This window comes from Scylla paramamosain, chromosome 30 (assembly GCF_035594125.1).
Source record: "Scylla paramamosain isolate STU-SP2022 chromosome 30, ASM3559412v1, whole genome shotgun sequence".
NCBI classification, from domain to species: Eukaryota; Metazoa; Arthropoda; class Malacostraca; order Decapoda; family Portunidae; genus Scylla; species Scylla paramamosain.
In genome coordinates this window covers 16,355,812-16,377,064 of record NC_087180.1, presented here as the reverse complement: position 1 = coordinate 16,377,064, position 21,253 = coordinate 16,355,812, and the positions used below count along the sequence as shown (strand labels likewise).

Below are 21,253 nucleotides of genomic sequence, written 5' to 3'. Positions count from 1 at the left end.
TGGTGAGGTGAGGCGAAGTAATAATAGCTTTGTGTGTGTGTGTGTGTGTGTGTGTGTGTGTGTGTGTGTGTGTGTGTGTGTGTGTATCTCCAGGTAGGGAATATCTCAGAGAAAAGAACGGGTTAAAAACATCATTATATTAAAGAAACTAGCACAATACTATATAGTCTCTCTCTCTCTCTCTCTCTCTCTCTCTCTCTCTCTCTCTCTCTCTCTCTCTCTCTCTCTCTCTCTCTCTCTCTCTCCCACAACACCGATTGACAACCACATAAAAAGCAAAACAAAAGAAAATCCTTAAACACACACACACACACACACACACACACACACACACACACACACACACACACACACAAACACACACACGAAGCCACGACACATACAAGAAAAAAAAAAGAAAAAAGAGATAGTTAAAAGAAAATGAAGATAGAAAACACACCAGCAAGAAAGAAATGTACCTGTGAAACAATACCCTTGAAGGTGAGGCACCAGAGGAGGAGGAGGAGGAGGAGGAGGAGGAGGAGGAACGAGAAGAAGAAGAAGGAAGAGACTAGGAAGAAGAAGAACAATTCACCAATGACTTTCAACGTTGCACATGGGTCAGCTGAGGAAAAGAAAGAAAGAAGGAGGATGTGATAAAGAAGGAGGAGGAGGAGGAGGAGGAGGAGGAGGAGGAGAAAAGCTAGATCATGTAAGAAGAGGAGAAAGAACTCAATAGGTGTAAAGTTCCTACTATAGCTGAGGGAATGGGAGAAGATAAAGAAAGAGGAGAAAAAATGCGAAGGGGATAAACCAATAATTGTAGGAAGTAAAGGAGGAGGAGAAAAGGAGAAAAGGAACAAGAGAAAAGGAAAAGAGCCAGTGAAAAAAAGAAGGAACCCAATGAAAATAAGTGTTTCTAGTACAGTGAGGCAAACAGGGAATAGAAGAAGATAAAAAAGAAAAGCGGAGGAAGAAAAAAAAAGAGGAAAAGAAGAAAGACCAGAACGAAAAGAACACGGAAAAAAAGGACTTACAAATGACTGTAGGGTTGTTTATACAGTTGAAGCAGAGAGGGTAGAAGAAGAAAAGGGAGGAAGAGAAACACTACTAATAACTGCAAGGGGAGAAGAGAAAGACCAGGTGGAAAAAAAGAAGGGGAAGAAGAGACTTACCAACAACTATGAACTTAGAATATATAAAAGGAAAAGAAAGATAAAAAGAAGATAAAAAAAAACGAAGAAATATAAGACGAAGGAGGAAGAAGAGAAGGGAAAAGAACACGATGGAAAGGAGAAGGAGAAAAGAGACTTAAAACAATAACAAGAAGCAGAGAAAGACTAAAAAAAATGTAAGGGGGGAAAGAAGGAAGAGAAGAAGAAAGAACAGGATGAAAAGGAGAAAGAGAGAAGAGACTTAAATCAATAACTGTAACCGGAGAGAACAAGAAAGAGAACAGAAAAACGAAAAACCATAAGAGATAATGGAGAAAGAGAACGAGAGAAAGAACACGGACCAAAGGAAAAAAGGGAAGAAAGAAAAGAGAGACTTACCAATAACAGTGAGATTGGTGGTGTAGGTAAGGGAAGGACCTGTATTGAAGTGGACACGACAACTGTACACCCCCGCGTCCTCTGTTCTTACTCTCTTCACTATGAGAGAGGCGGTGTCGAAGGTGGCTCTCGTGTCGAAGTGTTGCGGGTTGCTGTAGTGCTTGGCCGGAACCCCTCGCACGTCGTAACTGGGGAGGAAAAAATCCATAATCTTTACTTTCTTGGGAGTTGTTGTTATTTTCTTTCTTTTTTCCGGTTTGCGAGAGTCATTATAGGAGGAAATTGTTTCTTTTCTAATCTTTCTTTTTTTTATTTTTGTGGGTGTGTGTGTGTGAGAGAGAGAGAGAGAGAGAGAGAGAGAGAGAGAGAGAGAGAGAGAGAGAGAGAGAGAGAGAGAGAGAGAGAGAGAGAGAGTTGGGATTTTTTCTTTCTTTCTCTTGGATTTTGTTAGATTTCTCGTCTTTTCTTCTTCTCTCTCTCTCTCTCTCTCTCTCTCTCTCTCTCTCTCTCTCTCTCTCTCTCTCTCTCTCTCTCTCTCTCTCTCTCTCTCTCTCTCTCTCTCTCACACACACACACACACACACACACACACACACACACACACACACACACCCTGCCATAATAAAAGTAACAATATTTAGTCAATTTCTATTCAATTATTCCGATGTACAAAAAAAAAAAAAAAAACGAGGCATCTCCCACAGGTATGCGGCGCTAATTCATCACCTGCGTGTCCCCGCTGACCAGCATACTGAAGTGTTCTTGGGACGCGATGTAATCCGGGAATTTCCGCTCGTAAAGAAATTAATTCGTGTTATCGAAATATTCAGCTTCCAAATCTAGTAAATTGTATCGATAGCTTTTAATTGCAACACGCACATGAGCACACATACGCACGCACACACACACACGCATAACGCATCCAAAACACGCACAAACACGCAGCTTCGGCCTGAGATACACACACGCATACGCACACATAACGTCTCCACAACACACACAAGCACACAAACCCACGCAGTTTCGGTCTGAGGTACAAGGAGTGTAAGATAAAGCTAAACATATCATGCCACAGGAAGCTAATGAGCAACACTATCCAGGTATTTCGTTAATTAATGAGGCGGCAGAAGCTATTTAGTAAGCCTGGTTTCTCATCCCTGCAATGGAAGGCCTTTTATCTGCTGTAACATTACGGCTACAAAATCACACGTATCCCAGCCTCGCATTTTACAACCTTGGACATTAGGTTTGTAAACTCAACAATCAGAGAAAGTGCATGTGACACTCAGGACTGGCACCAGCGCGGCTCCCTCATTGTCTTTTTTAATGGGATAAGCTTTAAATTCACTTTCTACTTTACACTCTCGTACGCTCGTAAGCAATGGAGTTTAGAGTTATAACATTAATATATATTGTAGATCATTTTCCTGGGTGTGTGTGTGTGTGTGTGTGTGTGTTGGGGGAGGGAGCGATTGAGTGTTGGGGGTGATATATTCTCTCTCTCTCTCTCTCTCTCTCTCTCTCTCTCTCTCTCTCTCTCTCTCTCTCTCTCTCTCTCTCTCTCTCTCTCTCTCTTAGTGTTAGCTTGCCCGCCAATCTTCGTCTTGTTTAGATCAATATATATATACTTGAACACCAATCTCACCTCTCTCTCTCTCTCTCTCTCTCTCTCTCTCTCTCTCTCTCTCTCTCTCTCTCTCTCTCTCTCTCTCTCTCTCTCATGCTCGCCTGACTAATTCCAATTTCGCCGCCTCGTACGTCGGATGAAAACACACTCGAGTTCTCATAAAGGCTAATTTAATTATAGAATGTACGGTCTGTCGAGCTCACCTACGTATTTGTCTTGCCTGTACTGCCGCTCCTTTTCACTAATCTGTTTTTTTTTTTTCCTTCACCTTGATTAGAGGAAAATAAGGTGGTACTGATTTTTTTCCTATAAGTTTTCTTCCCTCCATTTTTTCCCTTCCTTAATTTCGAAACTAATGCGGAGTTTTAATATCCGAGTTTTCTTCTTAAGGGAAAAATTAATGCCTGCTATTTCTTGACGCTGCAGTTGTATTAAATAATTTCAGCCGGTGCGGAAATTATATTGCTGTTATGAATCATAGAAGCAAAGACACAACTATGCAAATTAACTTTTTTTCTCTATCTCTCTCTCTGTCATCTCAGTTTCTTTCGTGACGGTTATAAATCTCATCAGTGTTTCTGGATTGACTCATACTGTTAGCCACCAGGAATTAAGTATCGATCACTTAACTAATATGACGAAGGACGGACAATATTATCATTTCTTTGAGACACACATCCTCCATCCTTCCATTTAATCACCAGTAGAAATTAACTATTGATCTATTAATTGTATATACGAGGCACGCCAATCTGTCTCTTTCTCGAGGCTCATATTGAGTATTCCTTCCACCTTCCTAGATTGGCGAGTCTTCCCTGCTTCCTGATTTGACTCATATACAGTTAGTCACCGGGAGATATCAACTATTGATCGAGCTGAAATGAAGAGACGGACCTATACTGTTTCTTATATCGGTGTATAATTTGTACTTCCTCCGTGTTTCTCCTGCCTTTCTGAATTGACTCATTTACAGTTAGTCACCAAAAGTTCACCACTGATTCACCAACGACAAGTACAGTCACTCTTCCGTCTTCCGGGATTGACGTGTTCCTTGATTAAAGGCTCACTGTTTCATTCCACTCCAAGGACACGACACACATACACACATTTTATTCCTCTTTGATGCTAGCACAGTCATATTCCTTCTGTCCTTCGGGATTGACTCAGACATACAATTAATCATCAGAAAGACGTGTCCCTTAATTCAGGGCACGCTCACTTTTATTTCACTTCAAGGACAGAACACTCATACGCGCATAATCCTTCTCTTCATATCTCATCCGCCTTCTGGAACCGAGTGAGACATAAATCTAGTCATCCAAAGACGTAATTTTTAAATTAGAAGCCACTAAGTACCAACTGATTTCAAGGACAAGACAAATACACACATGATGTCTTCCTTTTTGATACGGAGATGTTTATGTTCTTTCCTTTTTCTGGGATTGAGTCTGACAAACATCTAGTCATTAAAAACACGTGACGCTTAATTTAGGACTCACAAGGTGTCATTTAACATCAAGGACAAGACATACGCACTCAGTCCCTTCTTTTTTTTCTTTTTTTATACGGATATACAGTACTTACATTCTTTCCTTCTTCCGGGACTGACTCAGAAATACGGAAGTGATAACAAAGAAGTAATTCAGTTTAGGAAACACTAAAATGCTTATTCCAAGTATAAGATCCAAATTCCGTTCCTCTCCTCGTACGACATGCTCATTTTCCTCTTCCTGAGACGTATTTATTCCTTCCGTCTTCCGGGCTTGACTCACAGATGCGTTTAGTCATGAAGAGGTGAAGCTTAATTCCCACACACTAACAGCCACTTAACTCCGCAAACCTGACACAAATTCCCTTCCCTCCCACTTCCGATAAGCCTGTTTTCCTCTCCTCTCCACACGCTAATATTGTTTTGCTCTCCCGGGACTGACTCAGCAGCGTCTAGTCATCATACAGACAATAGACTCAGAGCAGGTGTTACTGAGAATCATTTCACTCCGCAGACTTAATACAAATTCCTTTCCCTTCAGAAGGCACGCGCATATTGCTCTCTTTCCCTGAATACATTTATTCCTTCGTCTTCCGGGACATGTCGATACCTTTAGTCATCAAAAGAACGTAACGCTTAATCTAAAATACATTTAAGAACCTTTTCACTGCACTTAAGAAACGCGATTCTTTTCATTTTGTATTACCTGATTCCTTTCGTCTTCCGGGACTGAATCATTGCGTTTAGTCATCAAAAGAACGTAATTCTCAATTTAAAACACATTTAAGAACCTTTTTACTGCACTTAAGCGATCCTTTACTTTATGATACTGTGCTTCCCTCCGTCTTCCGGGATTGACTCAGACAGTTTAGTCATTCAAGAAAATCGACCTGTAATTGACTAAATGTAACCAAGAAGTTTTAGTTCGCAAATAGGAGCATATCCTTAGCCTTGCCAAGTCACACGTCTTCCTGTCGTCTTCCGGGGTTGAGTCAGGTGCACGTTTAGTCATCACAAGGAACAAGCCTTTAATTACGTCATACTAACAACCATCGTAGTGCAGAGATAACAAGCGCGTTCCTTGTAAATAACAATATTTTCCATTCCTTTTCGAGACACAGATTTTTATTTCGCTTTCTGTGACCGACTCAAGCATACGCTCAGTCATAAGAAGGAACGTTAATTCAGGAAATGTAACGAAGCACGATTCCACAAATAAACACATTTCCTTATCCTTTTCTCGGGTTACATTTTTTTCGTCAATGACTCATGCATGCGTTTAGTGATAAGGACATATTGAGTTTAGCCATATGCAGGAAATGCAACGAGGCATTTAACTCCACAAAAATAAACGCATTTACTGAACCCTTTTTTTTGAGATACACGTTGTCCGGGACTAACTCGATCGAACGTTTGCTTATCAAGAAAGACATATTTAGTTTAGTCATATTCAGGAAATATAAAGAAGCATTTGGCTCTATAAACTAACTCCTTTCCTTATCCTTTTTCTTTAGTTTCCCGGCGCTGACTCAGGCGTGCGTTTGGTCATCAGAACGAGACCATTAATTCTGGAAACATTAAAGATCATTTTGCTTCACGCACCGCCCTGCACGTCACCGCCGCTCCAAGACGCGTGTGGCACCTGGCTGTTGTAGCGTCACAGGGGGAAGCAAAGCCGCGCCTCGACAGCCGAGCCATCCGTGCCTGAATTATTACCTGATTTAATACGTAGCTGCCTTTTATCATTTATATGTTAATTTAGCAAAATGTGAAAATTTGTGTTTTCTGACAGTGAAATATATGAAGTATTTTTTTTCCCCTTAGGTGTTATGATAATTACCACCTCCACCACCACCACCACCACAGCCACCGCCGCCACCATCACAACCACCACCAGCACCGCCACCACCACCTTCGCACCTCTTATCGGAGTACAAATGAGCGTTGTTTTTCCAGGTCATCCTCGGAGTCTACGTCTAATCACTCTCGAAATAAAAGTCTTGAAATAGCCAATCTTCCTTAACTAATTTTTTCCCTCTCCTTTTTTGGACACTGTCAGAAGGATCATCAAGGCACATCATACACATCATTAGTCTCCATAATTCTAATACTACGAGGCCCCAACCTTCTCTCATCGCTGTCTGATGTGGGGATGCTGTGGAGAGCTTGACTGGGGGATTTACGGGGGGTGAGAGTTGAGGGACGGGGGAGGGGTAATAGATGGAGGGACGTGGGAGAGAGAGAGGGATGTGGGGAGTAACAGTAAGAGGGACGCGGGGGTGACAGTTGGGAGGGAGCGTGTGTCATGGTTGGAGGGGTTAAGCCAATACCACGCTACGCTGACCTTGGCTGTCTTGGCGGGGAAACACATTTGGTCTGATTCCCTCAATGAGTCTGTCTAATAAGGCTGCACCTGTCTAACTAACCTCCTTTGATCATTGCAAAACGACAAGGCCTTCATGACGACAAGTTAAATAGAGAATCCACACACTAAATTATTTTTTTCCTCTTGTCTTTATGCAGCGAAACACAGCGAGAATTTCATCACTATTTATTTAAGCACTTGACTTGCCTGCACTTATACGAACGTAAAAATATATCTGTGTACATAAGAACATAGAAAACAAAGCTGCGAGGGTGGAGCAGCACGCCCCGGGCCGGGCTTAAACACATTGTTCCAGTATCATTGCAACGTTTTAGATTTTCTTCTGAATGTAAATACGAATACAGCCAAAAACAATTTCATTTCGATACTCCCATGGGTGTTAATAGAGGGCTTCAGTATAGACCTTTTTCCTCTTCAGTAAGCTGCAGTATCCATTACTTAGATTAACTCCAAAAATTCCCGTCTAATAAGTAAATATATGAGTGACATTTTATCTTTATTCTCCCCCATACGTGATGCCTTTACAACAAAACACCATTGCTATAAAACCTTGCACATTCCTTCATTTAGTTATCTTTTTACTTACTAGAAAAAACTTTATTGCACAGTGAAATTTTAAGCAGGAAATACTCTGCGCTCTACACTGTTCAGGTGAGTGACATGGAGTGGACAGGATTACATGGGAGGGATAATAGTGAGGCAGGATGTCACGTCTTACCTGGGCTTCCTCCACCTAACGGCATTCCTGCTTGGTATACAGATTCAGTCACGGGAGGAACAGAAATCAGGATGCGGGTTGCTTTATAACACTATCAGGCTGTCATATAATGAAAACACTGCTGAATAATGGAATCTGAACCAGCAAACTCAGTGCATTACAAGGTGGTTGTTAAGTGGATGCCATAGATCACACAGAATGACGTGGAATAAACATCAGGAGGCTTGCTGGCTCATAACAAGGCTGCCTGCTGGAGGTGTGGGAATGACGGCATGTGGGGGAAGTGGCACAGTGCCGCACACTGCCGCGGTGCTCACTCCATTCCTTGTTGTCTCAGCACGTGGCAGGTTATTCACCCTTTGTCCCGTGACGCCACAGCACCGCAGCGCCCCGGCCCAGCACACCTGACCCCCATTGCGTGCTGCCTCCAGTGCCTCCTTACTGACTGGTGAACACCGCTGCTTTCTTATCATGGCCATCACCCCGGAGTGGACATTAGGTCATTTTCTATTTTTTTTTTATTTGCTTTTACAATTTTGGCTTTATTTCAGTTCATTCTTTATTTTTTTTAGAATCTTTTTGGTTAATACATTTTGCTCCACATACATTTTATTTATCTTTTTTTCCTTCCTTTTTGCTTCCAAACATTGCAAAACAACAGATTCCCACGGACTGGACTCGAAAGGCAGTGGAAACAGGCAAGACAGCCCGGCGCCGTCCCCCGGCGTGCAGGCCTCTCGCCCACAATGGCCTGGTCCGGTACATTGGCAAACATAACCGCCATCCACTTAAGCAAGACGAACACAAAAGCTTTCAAGAAATTATCGGTCGGTAAGAGCCTCAATCCGAGCCACCAAGGCCGCGAACCCAACGCTTCTCCCCTGCACTGCTCGTGGCGTCAAGACGGAGCATCATTCGTGGAAATTGAGTTTATTGATGCACTCTAATCCGATTTTTCACATGAGGGCGTTTCTTTGAGCATGACGTCAGGCTGTGTATCGCCTATTAATGACAGGACGGGTCAGGAAGGACACTGGAGGTGATAGAGGACATTGAATAGTGAAGCTGCAGCACTACGGTGAATAGCGAGGCTCCTGCAGGACAATAAAACTTCGAGGAACAGTAAACTTAGTGTAGAAGTTCTCGGAAAGGCTGTATTTTGGAGCAGCACGTGGGTCCCACACGGCATGCACCCTCCCCCTTTCCCCTCTCTCTCTCTCTCTCTCTCTCTCCCTCCTTCCATCACTCCCGCCGTCTTGTGTGTGCGCCTGATTACCGCTTCATTTTTTTTCCTAACGTAGACTTTGAAAGAAAGGAAGAGGAAGGCAAGAAAGCGGAGAAACGCTGGAGGACACATTCTCGTACCCACCCATTGGCAGAATTCTTAGCGCCTTTGTCCTGCTGGTGACGCAACACAAAGCACGTGGAGGAAAACAATACATCTTGATATTAAAGCAAACACCATGACTGACAAGGCAAGCACAGGAATATTTCAAGTCTGGGAAACTAAAATAGTCAGCGCTACACATGTTTTTCTCGACAAAGTGACCCTCGGTGAAACAATACAAGGTTTCTCTGATAAAAATTAAATTCCAGCGTGATTTTTGCAGGCTTTGCGGGGAGCAGGAACGGCCGACGCCTCACCTCGCTCACGTTCTCCTGGGGAACAGTAAAAATATGACGGTAAGATTACATGTGATCAGGGAAAGTTATTGACGCGCGGACCTTGTAGCCTGTAAGTGCAATGAGCTGCAGTTACATTTCCCGTCCACCACAACACGCCCTCCGGAATCTAATCAAGGAGGGTGACTTAAGAAAACACGCTTCGCTCTCCCCTTAAACTTGGTCAATACGTTAAACAAAGACACAAACGAGGGAAAGTAATCAAGAAACATCTCCTTTCTTCCTCCTGTTCTTACACTTCGTCCTTCTTCCCCTCACTCATCGCTCCCAATTTGTCCTCCTGAGGTATGAGTTGATGAAAGTGACACTTATTTCTATTATTATACTAAGATTCATACGTATTTCCTGAGTGATATCCAATAAACATCTTATTCCTTCTATTCTCCCTCTTCCTCCTCTCTCATGTATCCCAGTTTAAAATCGACACTGATTTATATCATTACATTCAAATTCGTACACATTTTCTGAGGGGAACTTGTATCATTCGCCACAAAAAGAAAAACCACGTTAATTCTGTAACTTTGTGTCAAGTGCGTGCGCAAATCCTTGAAATGCCACGTAGTACTCGAGATTACAAGATGAGTGAGTGTGTGTGAGTGCATGAGGTTAAGTACAGCTGGGACACGACACCGCTGCCTTACTCTACTTTCAAGGCCACGCGTTTCTGGGGCGTCACGTGAGGAACACAAAGATCGAAGGAAGTCGCCTCAGTTCCTTCCGTTCTCCTTCCAGTCGTGGGCGTACGGGAGGCCAACTTACTGCCTCATATCTTTCTTCGGCATCCTTCGTTAGGGACTCGAGGCACTTTATAGGCGCGCCCCTTTCCCGCCACGCCGCCCAGCCTGCCTGTGTCCCCTCCGCGGCGCCAGATCGCTCGGGGCTGTTGAGAGGCGGCAAGCACGTGACGAAGAGCCTTGCCCGCCTCGACAGAATCGCGTAAAAACCACGACTTCCTTTCATAACCGCAGCTACGACTCCCTTCAGTAATTTTGCATTGAGTACCAGAAAAAAAGATGACGCTCCGGACTCTTGTCATTAAGGCGTTCCTATTTTTGGTCCCAGTGGGGTAAGACTGAAGGAAGGAGATTCTTGCGTGTCACGTCAACTGCTAGAGTCTCGTTAGCAAGTCCCGCGGGGGTAACAGACATCACTATCGCTGGAAAACTCTCCCGATGTATTCCCGTTGCGTTTCGCTTCTCCCTGATCGATGATACTGACTTGAATTTCATTGTATTCAAGCTTATGAAAACCTTACCGCCTCCCTCGCCACTCTACCCACATCTTTAAGTCGCAGCTTCTCACCATCGGAGCCTCTTGCAGCGTCCACATCGCTAACGCCACCACATAAGAGGGGCAAAACTCGACTAAAATTCCACCTCTGCCTCCCTCCACATGTTCTGTTCCCACCAGTACTCTCCAGCCGGGAATTATCCACAGCTGCGATCACCATTAATTACGTGACCCCTTTCTGGTGGAATTTCTACATAAAGCGAGACGTTTTCTTGCTCACTAATGCTAATTCGTCGGCTAATGAGATGCAATTTAGTGCCGAGTGAAATAGTTTACAAAAATAATCCTTGTGTGTGTGTGTGTGTGTGTGTGTGTGTGTGTGTGTGTGTGTGTGTGTGTGTGTGTGTGTGTGTGTGTGCTGTATATATGTAAGAGTTTTTATTTTATATTATTTTCCCCTCAGCAGGTGTGAAAATTTAATATCAAGCGTGTGTTTCATGTTAGAATTACGATATCTCTTTGTTGTGTGTGTGTGTGTGTGTGTGTGTGTGTGTGTGTGTGTGTGTGTGTGGGATATTAATACATCCAGGCATTCATGAGATGCAGCTAAGAGAAGGTTAATGTAATAGCGAGCCATAACCATTACAACTCCATTCTCTATACGTGCATAGGTGAGGCCGCGCATTGCACCATTACCGGCATGATGCAACGGATCCTTCAGATTAACTGTTCCCATTCCTGAAATCCAAAGAGGGAGGGAGTTTTCGAGGTTTTCATTGGACGGACCTGAATTCCTTCCTCACTATCATCGTTGTTATCAGTTTGTATTCATATAATTCTCAGATTAACTAGTCCCATTCTTGAAATCCAAAGAGGGAGGAAGTTTTTAGGGTTTTCATTATATTTAACCTGAATTCCTTGGTCACTGTCATTATTATCAGTTTGTATAATTCTCAGATTAATTATTCCCATTCCTGAAATCTAATTATTGGGGGTTTCTAAGGTTTTCATTATACAGAACCTGAATTCCATCGCTATCATTACCAGTCTCTATGATTCCCTTGAAGAATAAAGGCTCTCCTCAACTTTTTCTGCTGCCTTCTGGTTGTCCCGTGTATCCCAGGCATTGTTCCTATCTCTATCTTTAGTCCTCTTTCTTCTCAGCCTTCTTTCACCATCCCTGTATATTTCTTACTTCTCAGCCTTCTTTCACCATCCCTGTATATTTCTTACTAATGTCCAAATAAATGTATAAATATATTCACAAGTCTGTTAGCAGTTTCTCAAGATCCAGCATTCTCTTGATTTCGAAACGTCTTAGTATTTTCTTCTTTACTTTCTCTCTCTTAACATACTCAGAACGTCAATTGTTTTTATCCATTTTCTTAAAGATTCTGAGAACTTCCTTTTCCGCTTTCCTTTCTCTTGACCTCATCACGATATTTGCTTTCCACACATTGCCTTTCGGGTTTCTCACTCAACACTTCCTTCTTCGAATCCAAATCTTTCTTTTATCAACATCCTCTCGCTCGTATTTGCCTTCCACACACTTTCCTGCGGGTTTCACAAGCTTCCTCGGAGTCCCTGGAGGCATCATAATAAATAGCCAGGTGGTCTTAGCTCCCTCCCCCGCACTTCCTCAAACCTTAGTTACTGGTGGTGGGATTACTTAAGACTTCCTACCTACGCTGCGCCTTTCCACCCCTCTAGATCACCTTTACTTAATTCGAGGGCCGGACCTGCGTTACTTATTTACGACCTCTCTTAAGTTAACGAGCTCCGGAAGGTAATGGTGATCACGCGTACTTTACCTGGAATTTTTGGGTGATTGGAAATATAGGTACCTCTTTTATCATCGCCATTATTATATTCTACAAGGTTCCACAAGTTTGACGTAGTTGATGGGTTAAAGGGTTAAAGTTTTCTGAGATTTGGAGTGAAATACAAGGCAGAGTTTAGAGGGAAAAAAAATGTTTAGTGATAAGGAGTTAAGATACGTAACATAAAGAAAAAAAGTACAGATTGGAAGGAAAATTAAGTATGACGGAAAGGAAAGTGAAAGGAACATTAATTAACCTGACAAGCTAATGGTGCTTACTATTTTAGGCAAGACTGGGAGGAAACCCTTTGTCCCGCATTGCAATGAGAGACTGACGCCCATAATGATGATAACGATTACTGTTTTGGAAGACATGTGGCTGGAAGACAAAGTTTGGGCCAACACGAAAGAAGCAAGTAAGAAGAATGAAGACAGAGGAGAAGGAAACGAGAGAGAGACACTGATGGAGCTTCACAATATAGCTCAAGGATGCAGTAAGCTATATAAAGCCGTATTTCCGCAGTAAATCCCAGCACCTCTTCCTTATCGCGCCAAACTCGAGCACGTCATCAACTGAATCGTATACCAGGCAGTGAATCACGCACGGTTCGAATGAAAAATTGATTCGGATGGAGCCGAGCGAGCAAAGAGTCGAAACTGTCATCTGTCAGTGCTCGTTTCAGACAACTGCAGCGTGTGCCTTGAAAAGCGTATGAAAAAATAGATAGCTAGATAAAAGGTAGTGAGGAGTTTGCGTGCTATATAAAAACTGATGATAACTAAAATGGAAGAAAGGCAGAAATGTACATGACAACTGGAAATGAAATAGAATAATACACAAGTTAGGAGTTTACTTATTACTAAAAACAAGTGAATAACGAAAAGCAGAAATGTGCATGTAACTCAAATGAATAAGTGAATGGAGGGAAAGCTTTTAAAAAATTCCCACCTAGATTAAAAAAGAAAAGACACTGCAATAACGTGCAACAATAAAAGAAAAAGAAGACATAAATAAGACAAAATATACATAGACACATAAAACAAAAACAAAACAAAACAAAAATCCAAGTATCTTCTGCATCACATTCCTCTTATCATCTTAATGTCTCAGCAGAATAAAGGATAAGTGATAACATTAGTAACAATGATAAAATAATGAGAAAAACATAGGTTGCTGGTGGAGTTAGAGGAATGAAGGCGGAAAGATGTTTAGATAAAATGCCTGAATACGGAATAATAGGAAGCAAGATACGCCGCTGGGAGAGAAAATAGCAACATGAATAATTGAGGTAAATAACACACACGTCTCATTATTCTTCTTATTTTTCCTCCTATTCTCCTTCCCTTTCTTCTTGTCTTATTTCGTTTCTTCTTTTTTTTTTACTTTTTTTTCTATTCCTCCACTTATTCTTCTTCCTTTTCTTTTTGGATTGCCTTCTTGTTTTTTTTTCTTTTTTTGTGTTGCTGTTGTTGTTGTTGTTGTTGTTGTTGTTGTTGTTGTTGTTGTTGTTGTTGTTGTTGTTACTTTTGTTGTTGCTTGTGCTGCTGCTCCTACTACTACTACTACTACTACTACTACTACTACTACTACAACCACCACCACCACCACCACCACCACTACTACTACTACTATTAGTGCTATTACTACAACCACCACCACCACCACCACCACCACCACCACCACTACTACTACTACTACTACTACCACCACCACCACTAATACTATTACTACCAACTACTACTACCACCACTACCATTATCACTACTACTACTACTACTACTACTACCACCACCATTACTACTATTACTATTGCCAACAACGTAAGCTTTCTCATTAAACGGAGAAGCCAAGCACTTCACGTTTTCCCAGGAAATCTCCCAAGCATTACCTCTCATCCCTTCTCCCTCTCCCTCTCCCTCTCTCTCTCTCTCTCTCTCTCTCTCTCTCTCTCTCTCTCTCTGATATTCATAACAACCCCAGAAGCATTTACTTGTTTTCTGCTTCCCTCGCCCTCACCTTTACCTTCCACATGCCAATAGTACCACCTCGGCGCTAATGAGGAACAGGATACGAGGCCTCAAGTAACTCGCGAGCAGCAGATAAAAAGGAATTGAAGGAGGAGGAGGAGCAGGAAGAAGAGCAAGAGGAGGAGGAGAAGAGGGAGAAAGTGAAGGTAGGTAGAAATTACAAGAAAACACAGCACTCTTTTATTTTAATCTAAACAGGAGGAAGAAGATAAAGAAGAGGACGAGGAGGAAGAGGGGGAGCAGGAGGAAGGTAGCGATAAATTTAAAAAATAAAAATGCAGAAACTTAATTCTAAACAAAATATAGTAATGATATATAAAAATAGAAAAAAAAATGAAGATGAGGAACAACAGGAAGATCATCCATAAATAAACAAAAATCGGACTGAAAATTACGTAAACAAAATAACTACACACATACATAACTCACACTGTTCAAAACTAACATGCTGCATTCCCGTGTTGTTCTCCCTGTAGCAACCCTTCCTTTCCTTCTCTTGTCCCTTCCTTCCTTCTCCTCTCACCACTAACCCTTTCTTCCCTCATCCTAACCCGTTCCTTAACCCTTTCCATTCCCTTTCCTATCCTACATACACTTACATCACCAGCGAGTGTTTTATAACTACAATGATAAAAACTGATTAAAAAAATATATTTCTATGTACTGTATTTACATTCCAAACAGGTGAAAAAAAAAAGAAGTATCTAAGTTACCTAGTCCTTAATTAACGAGAAAGATCCGCTGAGAGAGGCGCGAAAAACGGGGGTGAATGAGCCATGAATTTCGTGTATTTTTCATCAAACTTCCTTCTCCGTGCTTGATTGCTCAGCTGGACGCGCAGGAGTGGTTCCGAGGCGGCGGCGGAGAGGCGAGAGGAAGTGCCGGAATCCTTCAAGATTAGAGAGCGGGAGGCGCCAAAGTAAGGGTTTAAACTGTTGCTGGTAAAGGTTTCGAGGTTTCAAGATTTTTTCCTTATTCTTTCTATTTCTCTCTCTCTCTCTCTCTCTCTCTCTCTCTCTCTCTCTCTCTCTCTCTCTCTGGAAGGTCTTTTTTTTTATTTTCTTTGTGTTTCTGCTCATGTTGTTGTTTCTGGCTGTTCAAATTTCTCTCTCTCTCTCTCTCTCTCTCTCTCTCTCTCTCTCTCTCTCTCTCTCTCTCTCTCTCTCTCTCTCTCTCTCTCTCTCTCTCTAACACTGCTCATTCTTCTTTCAATATATTTACACCAACCTATAAACATATACAAGAAGAAAAAGAACACTATTTTTTTTTCTATCTCACCGTTCACCTTTACTTTACCACAAAACTTCCCCCGGATAACCGAATTTCGAAGTATATCTTACGATGCACCATTATTTTTTCCCTCGCTGCCCTTACCATACCTGAATTACCGGAGAAAACAAAGGAATATGACTTTTCTTGGGCCGTATCATAAATTCAAGGTGGAGAAGTGCTGATATATATTTTTTCCTTCTCCCTCCCTCCCTCCCCTCTCTTTCTTTTTCTTTCTCTCTCCCTCTCCACCTCAGTCTTCCCCCCCTGGCGAAACTCTTAGAATTCAATGAGCGTGTTTCTGAGGAGGCCACAAAGTAACTCACAGACAAAACACCAAAAAATTGTATATAAGGACGTGGCTGCTACAAACACACACACACACACACACACACACAATGTTCATAAGGATTTACGTACATCTACATTCTCTTTCAAGTTTCCACGAGGACTGACTGTCGAGTTTCATTCTGCGCTGATGAGTTTAACGTTTTTTATCGGAAAGTTTGAGGTCAATGTCTTCGTTGGGGAGCATGAGAGAGAGAGAGAGAGAGAGAGAGAGAGAGAGAGAGAGAGAGAGAGAGAGAGAGAGAGAGAGAGAGAGAGAGAGAGAGAGAGAGAGAGAGAGAGAGAGAGAGATCTAAACTTTGTAGAACAACTAAGCTCCAATTAATTATCACACCACAACAACAACACAAACAACAACAACAACAATTATTACCACCACCACCTCCACCACCACCACTACTTTACCAACACCAACACAAACAACAGCAGCATCAACACTGAAAAGCACCTAAACTCCCTCGGTACTCATCACCACTCCTCTCTCTCTCTCTCTCTCTCTCACACACAGACTTTGCAGCAGAGAAAACAACAAACTATCCATCCAGAGCAGAAGAGGCAGCGAGGAGGCGAGACGTGCGGGAAGATTCACCTTCATATATATTCCGACTTGATCACCTGCCTCCGTCCTATCACGTCCTATCACACGAAGCAGGCGGGCGAAAGCTGGGAGGCATCCATCAGGCGCTCCGGCCCCGTGTATGCCTGGCCCTGAGACAACTTACGGCTAATGCGAAGAGGATGCAGGAGAGGCTGACTGGTACTCTCTCTCTCTCTCTCTCTCTCTCTCTCTCTCTCTCTCTCTCTCTCTCTCTCTCTCTCTCTCTCTCTCTCTCTCTAGGTAAATTCATATCCAGTCTTCATCCTTTTGTATAGTTTATTTATTTATTTACTCATTTATTTATTTTATTTTATTTATTTTTTCATGATTCCTTTCCGATTTAAATTTGTATCCTTTCCCTTTGACTGTTTTCTTCAACAATACAGCATTTTCTCAGCCCCCTCTCCCTCTCTCTGATGACATTCACTTCCCCATTACTCCTCTGCTTGTTACACGTAAATCCAGATGATAAGCTTCTCCCAGCTGAGCACAAAACTCCTATACTCCCAAACTGCCAATTAGGAAACGAAGCACTATTACGACCAACGACGGGAAGGTCAGACGCTCACCGACGTTCACTTGTTTGTATATGACGCAAAGTGCAGTGCTATCTGTTATGCGGTTTTAAGACATTTACCCTCCAATTTTGAAAGATCCGTCTGAAGCTTCTTTTGGAACTGGCATTCTCATTGGGTTTTTTTCGCGTTTTTTGTTTGGCCAGTGTTACTCTTACATAAAGAAAATCAATCGTACCTCCAGTTGTGTCTAAGTAGAGGGATGAATGTGAACTGCACGCTGGTGACGAAGGGACGCGGCTCTTATGGATGACGCAAGGTACAATTCTATCTTCTGTCTTCAGTTGTGTCCGTACAGGGAAGAATGTGAACTACAGGTCGGTGGTAACAAAGGGATATGGTTCTTTTGGGTCTAATTGCTTCATTTACACTCAGGAGCAATTAGTGTATCGAGCAGCATCGTAGAGAGAGCAGGAGAGAGACACGGACTGCACACACACACACACACACACACACAGGCGAGGCTCTCTCTCTCTCTCTCTGCCTTCTCTCTCCTGCCGCAGCCACGAGGGAGTCAATGTTCCAGCGGCCGTGACTCCCGCGCCGCCGGCAACCCTTGCTGCTTCACTTCAAAGCCTCGCCTTCTGCCTTTATGGTGAAGCATTGCAAGTCGCTTCATTATAGTTAACGCTGTAGTTGCTATTATTATTAGTACTCTATTCCGCACGTACTCCTCGTCTCAATCTTCTATTATTACTTTATTCTTCCACTTGTTTTTCCATTTTTAACCCTGGAAAGCAATGTTAAGTCACGTCAGCATAATTAACGCTGTTGTTATTGTTATTAGTACTAAAATCCCACATCCTCTTCGTCTTCTTAGTTTTCCCTCCTTGCTGTCGTATTCTTCCGCTCCTTTTTATACCTTGTGAAACATCGAATATCAAGTCATTATAATCGTTAACATTGTAATTATTCTTATTATCAGTACTCTACTCCTTAATTCTCTTTTTCTTCTCCCATTCTTCCTTTCCTTTTTAATCTTGTTATATTGTTATTGTTTTTACTGTTGTTGTTTTATCCCGAACTGGAGAGGATTTAGGCCATGTCTCTGTCCTCCCCGCGTGTCCTAGAGTGTGACAAGGACAGTGGGCTGGCAACTCCTGCCCTGAAATTTCCATGATCCATAAAAGAAAAATGAAGCGAAAGGGGGTGGGGGGTTTGCTTGGCTCTTCCTTTTTTGTTATCTCCCTACTTCCTTTCTTTTGGTGGACATACTAGTGGGCGCCTCGAAGCTACTGATATAGAACTCCTATTATCTATCTATCTATCTATCTAAGCTGGCATCTTCAGAGAGTGTTTTTTCTTTAGCCATTTTTGTTGCACTTAGCTTTTGTTGTCTTTGGCTTGAACCTCTCTTGCAAAAAACAGTAGGAGCCGCAGCAGCAGCAGCAGCAGCAGCAGTAGCTATAGCGAGGTATTAAGCCATCCTTCAATTTTGGATGATCCTTCTTGACCTCTCTTTAGGGACAGACACCTCAATGGGCCTTTTTTCGTTCTTTTGTTGCCCTAGGCCGGTATCCTCTTACATAAAAAGATAGTAGTAGTTGTAGTAGCAGTGGTAGTAGCAGCAGTAGTAGCCGAAGTAGCAATTGCCAACAATAGCAGCAGTAGTAGTGGTAGCGTCACTATATAAACAAATCTTCACTAACCTGTATAGGGTGCTGGTGATCCCTTCCTTGTACCAGAGAACGAGGAGGGCACGGCCACCTGCCTGTGAGGAGGTCAGGTCACATGGAAGGAGGCAGGACTCTCCCTCGATGGCCCAAACCGTGCGTGTAGGACCTGGAAGGAGGGAGAAGGACCTGACACTTCCTGACACTTCCAAATCGCCCTGGAGGGATGAGTAAGTGCTGGAAAAGGGATATCGGGTGAGGTAAGTATTGGCAGCGAGGCAAAGCGAGGGTTGGCAATGGAAATATTCATCGCCAGAGTTGCAGAGAGTGTAGGGTCTCAGGGAAGGTTCAACGCACCAATGAACCAAGACAAATACCCTTAGAAATGCTTGGGGTGTTGCTGGTATAGAAGATATTCATTATTATTATTATTTTTTTTTTTTTTTGTCCTAATATGAGTACATCTGAAAATAAAGACGACGGTTTGATATTTGGAAATGCCTGTGGGTTAGTTATACGAGATTCGTTATTTTTTGGGGTGGTTGTTTCTACGAGTATACTTGAAAAAAAAAATAGAAATAAAAAATTGCTGAAAAGGAATGAAGTGTGTGTGTGTGTGTGTGTGTGTGTGTGTGTGTGTGTGTGTGTGTGTGTGTGTGGCTATAATTACACCCTCACACACTGTAACATTCAGCTGCATTAAAGCCAGGCCACCACGAGCCACAAGCACCACTGGAGAGACATAATCTTACGAGCACTCTCACTTTTCCAGGAAGGCCCGAGGCAGAGGTTTAAGGTTGAAGGTAAGCGTCACGTCACCCTGAACTGGACCTAAGCCAGGGAATCCTCCGGACGGGGTAGGACTTACCGATCGCTGGCTCCTTCCTGTCGTTCTGGCCGCCTATTTCAAGTACCAGGCCATAGCTATTGTTTTATTCAATATCTTCCGGTGCAACGACTCTTTTCTCTCCTCGTTTTTTTATTGGAAGGAGAGTGAGAGAAGGATAGTCGTGGTCAGAAGCAGAGTTTCTTTCTGCACTCTCCTCCATTGTTTTGCTTTGATTTTCTGTTCTGTAAGCTGCTGATATTCCACTTTCAAGACCTGGCAGTTAAAAAATTCTTGCCAGATCAGAGGACTAGAGATTAAGGGAAAATTTAACACACTGGGGAAGGGAGCGCGGTGTGTTACTGCGCTTCTGACAAGACCAATATATAAGAAAAGTCTTAAGGCACAGCAGAACCCAAGCTGGTCAATCTTTTGATATCTCTTGCTGTTAAATGGCTTAGGAAGAAGCAATGTGAGTTGAGTTTCCACATTCTTTTGTCCTTACTCATCCTCCTTGACGCATATAAAGGACATCCTTACATCTTTTTTTCAATCTTATGGCAAGTAAAAAAAAAAAGACCATCATCATAAGACAACCATCGAATTGTGTCTCCATAAGGAACTGGTTAAAAGTAAAGCAGGCAAAAGCAGCAGCACCACCAATACTTTGCACCTTTTTTCCGCCAGATTTAGTGCTTCCCGTCCCTCGCGTCAGGCTCACCGCCCCATCAGCCGTCGCCTCTCGCCGCCCTTCGCGCCTCCATCATGCAGCAGTAAAGAGCAAAGTGGTGATGTTTTTGCCACTCGGATTCCTGCCGCTTGATCTGCACCAGGTAAAAAAAATGTGATTTCCTCGATGAAATGATATCTCGTCAGCTCTTCCCTTCTTGCATTATTCATTTGCTGCATTTGCTGCATTCTTTATGATTTTGATTCGCTTCATTTCCAACCTGTTTCTTTTACTTTATATGTATATATATATATATATATATATATATATATATATATATATATATATATATATATATATATATATATATATATATATATATATATATATATATATATATATATACTCGTATATATATATATATATATATATATATATATATATATATATATATATATATATATATATATATATATATATATATATATATATATATATATATATATATTAGCTCTCGTAGTTTAGGGAAAAGTCAGATTTCTTCAGTGAAGTGTCTACCTAACAACGTGTGTTTTTCAGTGATTAATTTACTCCGTTTTGGTCTTTTTCTTTTTACGACTTATTCGCACTTTTTGCTTAATTTTATTCCGGTTTAAATTTCTCATGAGAAATTATGTCTTGATTTTCTAATGGAAATCCAATTAATATTTCTTTGCATGATTGAAGTTTTCATTTTTTTTAACAACTTTATTCTTTTATTGTATTTTTTGCGGTTTATTTTATTGTACTCTCGTTGTTTTGTGTACAATTCCCGCGTGATGCGCCGCCTGACGTGTCGGTTT

At 42.1% G+C, this 21,253-nt stretch overlaps 1 protein-coding gene across 2 annotated transcripts in view; it reads right to left on the bottom strand.

Moving 5' to 3' along the window:
* The window catches only part of LOC135115923 (nephrin-like), a 122,112-nt gene that overhangs the window by 12,119 nt on the left and 88,740 nt on the right, over positions 1-21,253 (bottom strand). For both annotated transcript variants that reach the window (XM_064033057.1, XM_064033058.1), the window contains exons 2-3: positions 18,952-19,084; positions 1,533-1,720 (exon numbers count right to left, since the gene is read on the bottom strand). In XM_064033057.1, coding sequence (XP_063889127.1) covers positions 1,533-1,720; positions 18,952-19,084 — 321 coding nt within the window. The remainder of the gene's footprint in view (positions 1-1,532; positions 1,721-18,951; positions 19,085-21,253) is intronic.